General features: G+C 37.5%; 1 protein-coding gene across 1 annotated transcript; it reads right to left on the reverse strand.

Moving 5' to 3' along the window:
• Window positions 1-2177: 2177 nt before the first annotated feature.
• LOC143610494 (origin of replication complex subunit 2-like) lies at window positions 2178-6376 on the reverse strand. Its single transcript, XM_077084961.1, has 6 exons — window positions 6234-6376; window positions 6017-6123; window positions 5683-5815; window positions 4569-4860; window positions 3511-3738; window positions 2178-2592 (listed from the first exon to the last, which is right to left on the reverse strand). Exons 1-6 carry the CDS (start codon window positions 6366-6368, stop codon window positions 2393-2395), a joined length of 1095 nt encoding a protein of 364 aa, XP_076941076.1. The 5' UTR covers window positions 6369-6376; the 3' UTR covers window positions 2178-2392.
• Window positions 6377-12215: the final 5839 nt, after the last annotated feature.

Consider the following 12215-nt stretch of genomic DNA (forward strand, 5'->3'; position numbering starts at 1 on the left):
TTGGGATTTTTGACGGCGAGAAGTTTGCATGCAGCTGCCGTACGTGGTATTATTATTATTGCTATTATTGTAGGATTAATAGGTTGGTGTAAGGAAATGACTTTACTGCCCTTGGTGTCACCTTATTATCGAGGGTGTTTAGTTTTTTAAAATATTCATTTTTATTATTATTATTATTATTATTATTATTATTATTATTATTATGTCATACAAATGAAACAATTGTATATGCATATTACATATAATATGCATATAATATGTTCAGTATAGACACCGCTTTACCTTGCGGGAGTGATGATGTGGCTGCCATGAAGGAAAGGACAGGACAAAAGTAGTGGTGGAACTTAAACATATATATTTGGGGTGGGGGTGGTGTTAATCATAAGTTCATAACTTAAGAAAAACCAAATTTTTTTCATTAAATAAATACCATATATCCAAAAAAAAAACTTGTTACTCATCAACGAAGATTATTTCAAATTATTTTATTAAAAAGATATTTCATAGCATATACCTAAAGATAAAGTAAGTTTATCTTTATATGTAAGAAATAAAGAATTATTATGTCATAGTTGAATCAGTGTTCAACATTCTTAATTCTTTAAAAATAAATAGCATGACCTTATTCAAAATAAATAGTCACTTCTATGACAATTTTTAAGGAGGGGGCAATAGCCCCTTGAATGTTCCGCCCTTGGGCGAAAGAAAAGTTTGGGCGGCGGGACTTCCATGTTGTGGTGATGGTAGCAAGAGGAAGAAGGGGACATCGCTTGTTGATATTGAGGCAACTGGGGATAGACTGGGCTTCACACAACGGGGAAGGGAGGGCGGTGATATTAGATGAGCGGTGCCTATACCTCGTAGCATAATACATGGTACATTATTCTAATGTATGGATGTTCATATCTACGATAGAGTCCCTCAATATTTTCTTAAGTCTTTATACCTTACATTTTCGTATTTTTGTTTTTCCTTTTTTTATGCAGCCTACTATTGACACATGGCTCAATAAAAAGAGTTACGTTTTGTTTTTCTCTTCAACTTTAAACTATGATGTTTTATAAAATTCTGAATATACTATTGCAACATGCTCATTTTTATCTCCGTCCCAGACTCCCAGCGTAGAGTTTGTTCAAAGCAGAGTTATACATATTAATGTAAAGGGGATCATTGGAACAAAAATGTACAAGCCGTCGAAGCTGCTTTAAGGCTTATTCTTTTTAAGAGTTGTATTTATTTATTTTCATTTTTCTTTTACGACCTTCAAAAAACATTATTTTAAAGTATACTAATTTTGTTGCGGTTACGTGCTTATAGCGGCGCTTCAACCTGAATATAGGCCATACTAACCTATTTATAAGTCTTGTCAGTATATATGTCAACCTAGTTTGATAAGTGAGATATATAGTTCAATCCTATAATGTTTTCAAAATGTCTTCTAATTGCATCTTTAATTTTGAGAAATGAAAGAATGAATTTATAGTTTTAGAAAAAATAATTATAAAAAGAGATGATAGTGGTGTAACTTAACATTGTGATCAATAGACAATAATGATTTTTTGTTGTATAAAATAAAATAAATCATAAATATAATAACCATCAATTATTATTAGACTGTTGTCACTATGTCACCCGTGCGCTGCTCGTAGGAGGATGTGCACGAGATTAAAGAGCCTCATCCACGGGTGGCGAAGAGAGAATGGGGGCCGTTAGCGTGGAAGTTTGTGTCCATGGAAGAGGAATGTGAGTTTGCGAGAGGGGGAAGGAGGTGGCCGTTGAGAGGAGAGAAACAAAACAAAAGGTCCAGTAAAGCTGTAAAGTCATACAACTAAATGAACATGAGAACATCGACAAGTTTTTAACTCGTCTCTCACTCACTACATTGACTATCTTTCATGTATTGCGTACATTTACTTATACAATTCTTGGATCTATCTTCTAAAAGTTGATTATGTATCAAATTTATTGCTACTTGACTAAACCATAATAACCATGAATCTTCTTATAGAGGGCAACATTTTACCAAACCTAATTCAATTCGATCTTAAGCATGTAAACCCCAATCCATAAGATCCTATTAACAATGTCATACAATTAAATGGTTCAAAGTAGTAATGTAACCAACTCATGGTCACTTAATGCTCACAATATAACCTCATAAGTTCCATCATTGTCAATAACCATATGAAATGAGACATAATACACCTTAACTCAATTCATGTACCAAAATATAACATTACACCACCAATTCCTAGCTACCAACAATTTTGCCTAAAACATGATTCCCTTACTCAACTCTAATATAATATGACAGTTACATTACCAATTTTTTCATGTATGACACAATCCAACTGTATGTTAGATGACGTTTTGAGTGACATGTGGCAACCTCCTATTGATTGATCTCCTGTATCAGTTTTTCAAGTGCATCTTTTGAGAGGGGGATGTACAAGCAATCCTGCCCGTTCGAGTGTCTTCTGACTTTGACCAATTCATGATCTTTGAATTCGGTCAAATGGGAATTTAGCGTGACTAGACTGCTCACCAGAAAACGCTCTCTACAGCTTGTGAACAATACATCAATGGGCATTCCTGAATGTAAGAAAACAAAAGTCAACATAGGACACTGTATCGATTTAGGCTTTCTAGCTCATCTTTTTGGGTTGTTTGGGCAAAATGAGTTTGGGTCAACTTCGAGTCGACCCCAAAAACTCGTTTAGCTAACGGGCTGTGTTTGTGATAAACATGTTGTGTTTTGGTTCATGATTTCGAGGTCATGTCGAGATCGACCTGCCAAACCATGAGCACAACCGTTTACCAGACCTAGTTTCATCACCATTGCATTTTGTTTAGCAATTTTGATGCCACTAATTAAACTTAAATAATAAACAAAAATTCATATTACAATCAACAAATTAGTTATAACACAATTCAGAAGAAATTAGCCCTGCTTGCGGTGCGCACATATGATGTATATATGTGTGAACCCTCGGGTGGGCAAAAGTGAAATTGCACTAATTTTGACGTTATTTTACTAATCTCGTGAAAATAACGTTAAAAGTGACGGACGGTTAATCAGGCATCATGTAGTGGCGTTGATAGCCGAAAGACAAGGGTACATGCACCGATCAGCCGGTGTCCCGATGATTGAGTGCTATGTGCCTTATGTCCAAGGCTTGATGCAAAACTACTATCGAGCCGGAGGTCTCACCGGAAGCAGCCTCTCTATCCTTATGGGGTAGAGGTAAGGCTGTCTACATCTTACCCTCCTCAGACCCTACTACAGCTTTGCTATTGGTGGGATATACTGAGTACGATGATGATGATGATGATGACAATTTAGAAGAAATGACAAACAATAATCAACCGGTTTCTGAAAAACATTTTGTTTTGACCTAAATCCATTTTGACCCTTTACCAAACCCTAGATGTGTGCATAAAACCAAATTAACCGAACCTAATAAAAAACCGATGAGTCGTTTAATATTAAGAAAAAAACAGAAAGTGTACCTTCTTCATCAGGATGTGCTAGTTGATGTTCTGCAAGAACTTTGAAAACGCTCTGAGCGTTTGGAGTCAAACTCTGTAAAACGATTATTGCTGTTTTGACACTTTGTGACGCACTTCCATGAGCAAGAATAAGAGGATGGCAAACACCTTCGACTTTGTATGGTGCAAATGTAGGTACGTGATGCCAACACCAATTGAATTGTACGTGAACCATTTTTTTGTCCCACACTGTCATTAATTTGTTGCAGCTTTAGTTTCTATTTATAATAGAAGTGGCAACATGGTAAATATGAGTTCAGGTTGAAACAGGCTGTTTTTAGTAGAGGTTGACCCGACAACACTAGTTCAGGTTGAACGTTCGTATATTTAACTTGTTTATGTTCGTTTATAAACGTTCATTTATTTTTGTTTAGATTCGTTCATTTATTTATGTTGATAAATGTTCGTTTACGCACGTTTATGTTCGTTCGTTTACGTTCATTTATGTCCGTTAGTTTATGTTTGTTTAAGTTCATTCGTTAATTTAAGTTTGTGAATGTTCGTTCATCTAAAACCGTTTGTTTACGTTTATTTATATTCGTTAGTTTATGTTCAGCCATATATTTGTTTTTAATTTTTTAGACCCGTTATAACTTAGTCTAGTTTTAATAAATTTTTAGGCCCAACACATTGTTCTTCATGATACTTTTAACTGATATTAGCTCAGTTATGTTCATTCATCTATGTTCGGTTATATTCATTTATTTACATTAGCGAACCGCTCATTTATACTGTTAACGAACAAACATAAACGAACGTGAGCATGATCATTTTCTTAACAAACAAACACGAACATGAAAACCCCACTCGTTTAATTCATCATTTGTTTGGTAACTTTGGTTAAAGTTAAACGAACAAACATGAACATAATCTGTTCGTGTCTGTTCAGTTTGTTTGCAAGCGTACCAAAGACACAATTCCACTCTTTCAAGTTTCAACCCATTCAACTTATTTGACCCATTTCATTTCAAGATAAACTTTCTTGATTTGACCATAAATAAAAAAAGATTTTAACTTACAAAGAGGTGCATTCACATGGTCTATAGAAGCAACAATACGAACATGAGAACAAGCAGCGATTCTTGCAAGAAGATGTTGGGATTCAGATTCTCGCAACCCGGGCCCGTCAATATTGTGAATAACAAGACAAACAAAACATTCGCTTTCTTGTGTGTGGGGCCCGTCAAGAAAAGCAATGAGATCATCCATTGACCGGGTGTTAAACGGTTGTTGACTTTTAAGCGAGCCTCCAGAAGACCTCGGTTGTAGTTTCAGTTGTTCACATAATACTTCAGCCATTGCCATTGCAACCTACATATTTGTTAACGAACTGAAAGTTCAGTGAACCGTTCATGAACCGCTCGGCGGGAAGTTCATTTATTTATAAACAAACAGACATGCACAAATTTGTTTGCTCATCTAGTTAAAAGAACAAACATGAGCACATGTCTGGCTCGTTCGTTTATGTCCGTGAACATTCGTTCATTTATTCATTTATGTTTGTTCATGTACGTTTGTTAATATATATTCATTTTAACTTTTAGGTCCAAAACAATTTTGTTTAGTTAATAACTTTTTAGACCCCGCACATAATAGTTCAACTTTACTATTGATTGGTTTTAGCTCACTTATGTTTGTTCATCTGTGTTCGATTAGGTTTGTGCATTTATGTTCTTGAATCATTCGTTAATCTCTCAACGAATAAAACATAAATGCACAAACCTAATCAAACACAGATGAACAAACATAAGTGAGCTAAAACCAATCAATAGTAAAGTTGAACTATTATGTGCGGGGCCTAAAAAGTTATTAACTAAACAAAATTGTTTTGGACCTAAAAGTTAAAATGAATATATATTTACAAACGTACATGAACAAACATAAATGAATTTAAATGAATCATTCGTATACTTACTTATCTGTGTTCAACCGTTTGTTTGGTTAAACTTTAACGAGCACAAACACATGCCTTTTCTTGACAAACAAACACGAACAAGAAAATTTAATTCATCTATTGTTCATGTTCAGTCGTTTGTTTGGTTAAACTTTAACGAACGTGAACATTCTCCATTCGTTTTCGTTCGTTGATAAAAACAGCGAGCATTTACAATTGCGTAGTGAAAAAAATCACACCTGTTTAAGATTAATCGATTGAAGATATCCATTAACTACAATCACACTATACTCGGTTAAAGCTGTTGATGCAAAATCTTCAATCAGAGTCTTCTTAGATCCAAAACCATAAAGTAAAAGACCAAAGCCATATCTGCAAGAGTTTTAGAAAACCATAATTTATTTTATTAATGTCAAACGAGTTCTTTTCGGTTAAAACCGATAATCGACTTGTTTAGTTTGGTGCAAGATATACTAGATTAATTCCCTAATGAACCTGTTTGTAAAGCATAATGAAACTTAAAAAAAAACACTAGAATTGAAATGAAATGAAATGAAACAGGAATGCACAAACCTCAACTCAAAAGCCCACTCATTGTACAAACTTTTGTAACTACTTATCAATGAAGCAATTTCCTTTTCATGTTTCGGCTCAATTTTCGATACCTCGGTTCGAAGATCCTGCAATTTTAAAATAATTACACAGGAACTAGACCTGCTTTAATCCTAAATAGGTAGCAATTGGAAAAATAATAAAGCCTAACGTTTTGTAGCAACTACTAATTATTAACCTGTTCATCAAGGAGATCGATTTCTGAGAGCTTACGAGCTGATTTCTTCCCTGATTTACCACCAGACTCTTTTGCTAAGAAATAGTTTCTTGAGAACTCAAACTCCTCTTCGTCGATATCATGATCATCCTCCATTTCACTCACTGTTTCGGATGAGAATAACACAGCGACGGAGAAGAAGAAGATCTTGTAGTGCCCTAAATCCCTAATTATTATTATTATTATTATTATTATTATTATTATTATTATATTCATGGTTTCCCGCCATTTTTATTACCCACTGGAGGTCAGTTTTTGGTTGGGGTCTTGTTTTGGATCCATCAAAGCCCGGTCCAAAATTATTACCCATAGGAAAAAAAACCAGAACCGGTTTTATACCCGGGTTTTTAATATCCGAACCCGTACCCGACCTTACCCGCAGGGTACGGATAGAGTGCGCATTTTAGTACCAAACCCTTACCCGAACCGAACCTGATTTGTACCCGGTAATACCCGAAAACCCGAACCGGTTTCATACCCGGAACCGGGTTTTTCCAATACCCGAAACTGGGTTTTTCAAATACCCGATCTATACCCGAAAAATACCCCTAAAAAGTGCAACCCCTAAAAAATTCCAATCTAGGAAAAACCCCGAAAATATGGTTTTTTCAATACCCCGAAATAGGGTATTCAAATACCCAGTTTTAGAATACATGGTGTTATACCCGACTCGAAACCGATACATAGGGTATGGTTTTTAGAGGCTATACTCGGACCCGACCCCGACCTGGGTATTGCTAATACCCGATTTTCCAATATCCGATCATACCCGAACCCCGGTTTTTCTAATACCCGATTTGTGCACCTCTAGTCCATACATTTTTATTATTGTGTAACCCAACCGTAACGCGTTTAACCCATTTATTCGAACATGTTTAACAGGTTAAAAAATTATATTCAAATTTTTGAATGTGTTAATTGAGTTGGTGTATTATAAAAAAAATGGGTCAAATTAGTTTATGAATGAGTTAGTTAACCCACTAGGTTAAACTAAGGAAGTTATAACATATCATTAAATAATTTTCGTTTTAACTTCTTCTAATCGATTTCTGGTAACCATGTTGCTTGCACCTAGCAGGAATTGAACCATTGACTTTTAAGATAGAGGGGAGACACCTTATCACCGGAATGTCCTTTAAGATAGAGGAGGAATTGAACCATTGACTTTCGAACAATACAAGACTACAAAAGATGGGTTTCAGATTAATAAGGCTTAGTTTGGATTTCAGCTGTTTGTATCACGCTTTTGAACTTGTAACCGGTCATGTAAATTGCACTTGATTATAACCTTTTTTTCATTTGTTTTATTATGTATATTTTAAGAATATGTAGTTATAGTATGTCTTACAATTATCGAGCATCCTAATCATTTTATAATTTAAAACACTAAGGACTTTTAACAAAATAAAAAAAATGGTTCAACTCAAAACTTAATCATAAAACCGATAAACTAGCCGTTTCAGTTTACCGCTTTCTAAAATCGTAGCTTCCGATTTATTTTATTTTTTTCCAAAATGTTTGTTAAAAGCCGCCGAACAGGAACTTGTGCATGTCTGTAAACATTTCTATTTGATCCAATCAATGTCATGATTATGCTAATCATTCATATACAAAACAAATTCAATCATTTGTGTTATGATTGTTGCATTTATTTAAACGAGCGGTGATAAGGACATTCCTCCTAGATCGAACACACAAGCGCGGAGCATATCTTCCAACGTTTGAATCGTCCTTTCGCTTTGCCCATCGGTTTGTGGATGATAAGCAGTGCTAAGGTTCAACTTTGTACCGAGAGCTTGTTGGAAGCTTTTTCAGAAATGAGACGTAAAACGACTGTCTCGATCATATATTATAGATAACGGTACTCCATGCAAAGCGACAATGGTGTTTACATAGATACGCGCTAATTTATCCATGGAGTACGACTCATTGATGGGTATGAAGTGTGCGGATTTCGTTAGACGATCCACAATTACCCATATAGCATTATGTTGTCGAGTCGTTTTCAGGAGTTTGGTAATGAAATCCACGGTAATCAACTCCCACTTCCACACGGGAAGTTCGAGTTGCTGAAGCAATCCCGAAGGCTTTTGATGTTCAGCCTTGACTTTCAAACATGTCAAACATTTCGCCACATGCGAAGCGACATCCCTTTTCATCCCATTCCACCAATAGTTCATTTTAAGATTGTGGTACATTTTATCACTTCCGGGATGCATCATATATTTAGACTTGTGAGCTTCGTTCAAGATTTTCTCACGTAAGCCTCCAACGATTGGTACCCAAATCTTATTACCGAGTCTTAGGATACCATCGTCATCCTTGACTAACGAGTCAATGGTGCCATTGCGCTTTTCGTCGGAGATTTGATTTTCATTTATCGCTTGAGTTTGAGCGGATTTGATTTGTTCGAAAAGATCAATTTGGAGTTCTAAACATAACACTCGGACTCTTTTGGGTTTCTCATGTTCCTTGCGACTTAAGGCATCAGCCACGACGTTGGCTTTGCCTTCATGGTAAACAATCTCGCAATCATAATCATTGAGCGTTTCCATCCATCGCCGTTGGCGCATGTTGAGTTCTTTTTGATCGAAAATGTGTTTTAAGCTCTTATGATCAGTGTACACAGTAAATCTTACTCCATAGAGATAGTGCCTCCATATCTTAAGTGCAAAGATTATGGCGCCTAACTCTAGATCGTGAGTCGTGTAATTCTTTTCGTGTACTTTGAGCTGACGAGAGGCGTAGGAGATTACTTTCTTGCGTTGCATTAGTACGCATCCCAAACCGGAATGAGACGCATCACTAAAGACAACAAAATCCTTGGTACCTTCTGGCAAAGCCAAGATAGGTGCTTGGGTGAGCTTTTGTTTAAGTATATCGAACGCCTCTTGTTACTTCGTCCCCCATTCATACTTGATGTTCTTTCGAGTTAATGAGGTTAGGGGGACAACGATACGAGAAAAGTTTTCGATGAACCTACGGTAGTAGCCGGCCAAACCTAAGAAACTTCGGATCTCAGTTGGCGACTTCGGGACCTCCCACTTAGAGATAGCTTCAATCTTAGCGGGGTCCACTTGAATACCGTTTACGTTGATGATGTGACCAAGAAATTGCACTTCGTGTAACCATAACTCGCATTTCGAGAACTTGGCGTACAACTTATCGGTTCTAAGAATTTCAAGCAACGTTCGAAGGTGGACTTCATGATCAGCCTTTGACTTAGAATAAATAAGTATATCGTCGATGAATACGATAACGAATTTATCCAAGTAAGGCTTGCAAATACGGTTCATCATGTCCATGAACGCGGCCGGAGCATTAGTAAGTCCAAACGGCATAACCGTGAACTCATAATGTCCATACCTTGTTCGAAAAGCAGTCTTTGGGAATATCTTCGGATTGGACTTTGAGTTGGTGATAGCCTGAACGAAGATCGATTTTTGAAAAGAAGCTAGCACCTTGAAGTTGATCGAAAAGGTCATCAATACGAGGAAGTGGATATCGGTTTTTGATTGTAACTTTGTTTAACGCACGATAGTCGATACACATTCTCATGGAACCGTCTTTCTTCTTGATGAATAGAATTGGCGCTCCCCAAGGCGACGAACTCGGTCGAATGAATCCTTTTTCCAAAAGTTTATCGAGTTGTTTCTTTAATTCTTTCATCTCGGTTGGCGCTAAGCGGTATGGAGCTTTAGCGATCGGAGCAGTACCAGGAACAAGATCGATCCTAAACTCTACTTCACGCTCGGGAGGAACACCAGGTAGTTCATCAGGAAAAACGTCAGAAACGATAGGAACGTCTTTGATTTCTTTTGGCTTAGATTCTTCAGTGACGTAGGCCATGAATGCGAGGCATCCTTGGTTTAAACATTTGTTAGCCCTAATCATTGAGATTATGCTAACTTGGTCAGCGTCTTTGTCCCCTTCAATTCGAATTGTTCGTTTATCGGGGGCTTGAAGTTCAACAGTCTTGCTATTGCAGATGATACGGGCATGGTTATCGGATAACCAATCCATACCAGGTACAATATCAAAACCAGCCAGACTCATGGGTAACAAACAAATAGGCAAAATATAACCGGCTAAAAGAATTTTTCCGTTTTCAAGGGCTTCGAATATCTTAACGATTTCGCCACTAGCAGTCTCGACGCTTAGAGTTTTTTCTAACTTTATTAGAGGTTCGTTTAATAGACTACAAAAACTATAATCTATAAAAATTAAGTTGGCACCCAAATCAAATAAAACTCTAGCATAGGTGTTGTTGACTAGAAACGTACCGGTTATGGTTTCTGGCACGCCAGCGGCCCTTTTTGTGTCGAGTACGAAGACTCGAGCATTTCCCTTTATATCATTGCCACTACCACCCGCACCACCAGCAGCAGGTTTGTTCTTTGGGCACTCGAAACTTAAATGGCCCATTTCCTTGCAATTGTATCAAGTCATTTTCTTCTTCCAGCAATCAGCAGCATCGTGACCCGTGCGATTGCATGATTCGCAAACTTTAGGAGGTGGGGCGAAGTTGCATCGTCCTTTATGATACCTCCTACAAATCTTACATTGTGTGGCGTTTGAATTAAATCGGCTTTGGTTCACGCCCTTACCCTTGAATCGATTGTTTCCTCCACTTGTCCTTCCTTGAGTTATTGGTGTCGTAACTTTCTTGTCTTCTTCTTTGTTATGAACCATGCCGCCCATCAAGTAACCAGCCAACTCCATCTCAGAGTCAGCGGTTTGTGGTAGGCGAGACCTTACCATGTCGCGGATTTCCCGCGGAAGTCCCCATATATATCGCGTGACTTTGCTGGACTCAAGGTTAACCAGCTGGGGAACAAGGCGACAATACTCATGGAATTTGGTATTGTATACTGTGAGGTTTGTCCCAACGACCTTGAGATTAAGAAATTTCATTTGAATCTGGTCGGTCTCGTGCATGGGAAAGAACTTTGCCATCAACAAAGCTTTAAACTCTTCCCAACTCAAACCATACATTACATCTCTCCCTTTGCTCATCAACAGAGCATTCCACCATTCCAACACCTCTTCTTTGAACATAAGAGCGGAATACTGAATCTTTTCTACATCAGAACATTTACTTGTGATTACAATAGTTTCCATCTCCTCAAGCCACCTCACGGTTGAAATGGCTCCTTTGTCACCATGGAACTCTTTCGGTCCATAGTACTTGAAGTCTTTAAACGAACAACCACTAATTTTGAGTTTCTTGTAACATCTCGTTTTTCGGGTTTCGGTTAATAAATGAAAGTATGGGTTATTAGGAGTTGGGTTAGTGTTGGTGTTGATGCATAATGTCAGTAGTTCATAGTCTAGTGTCTGTAATCGAGTCTGTAATGTTTAATTATGTTTTGTATGTTTAAGCGAAGTTACTGACAAGTTCGCTTAACAGGCGAACTTGTTAGTCAAGCGAAGTTATGGACAACTTCGCCTGAACATGACAGGCGAAGTTGTCGTGTATAAATAGTCCTAGGTTACGGCTTGATTGTAATCGTTGTTTAAGTTCGTGTCAGTTGTTCGAGTTCATTGTAACGTGAGGACGAGAGTCTGTAATAGTGATATTACATCACGTGTTTGAGTTATAATATATAACGTGTGTTCGTCTCGTGTGTTCGTGTGACTCGTGTTCCATACTCGTAACGATCTACGCAGGGATTCCGCACCTGAGTAGACCGAGATATCTCGTGCGATCCGTCCAGGGAACCTACAATTGGTATCAGAGCATTTGCTCGATTGTGTGGTTCGGGATATTCACGCGGGTATAGAAATCGTCCCGTTTCGACTATTCGCGGGACGTGTATACTGTGTTTTTGAGTCAATCTTACCTCCTACCATCGTGTTCAAGCCTTTGCACCGTCAAAAATCTCGTAAAATCCAGATTTCAGATCTGCAAAAACGTCCGTGTTCATCAGGCGAAGTTGCCGT

The sequence above is a fragment of the Bidens hawaiensis genome, unplaced genomic scaffold, assembly GCF_021521415.1.
Source record: "Bidens hawaiensis isolate Kalapana, Puna unplaced genomic scaffold, B.hawaiensis_p1.1 tig00026578_1, whole genome shotgun sequence".
In the NCBI taxonomy this organism is placed as follows: Eukaryota; Viridiplantae; Streptophyta; class Magnoliopsida; order Asterales; family Asteraceae; genus Bidens; species Bidens hawaiensis.

What these genes read in the sequence shown, in the direction of transcription:
- LOC143610494 (XM_077084961.1), bottom strand. Translation starts at nt 6,368, where the DNA reads ATGGAGGATGATCATGATATCGACGAAGAGGAGTTTGAGTTCTCAAGA. An exon ending in CCATGTGAATGCACCTCTTT is followed by an intron (nt 3,739 to 4,568) that starts GTAAGTTAAAAT and finishes AATTAATGACAG; the next exon opens with TGTGGGACAAAAAAATGGTT. An exon ending in AGCACATCCTGATGAAGAAG is followed by an intron (nt 2,593 to 3,510) that starts GTACACTTTCTG and finishes TCTTACATTCAG; the next exon opens with GAATGCCCATTGATGTATTG.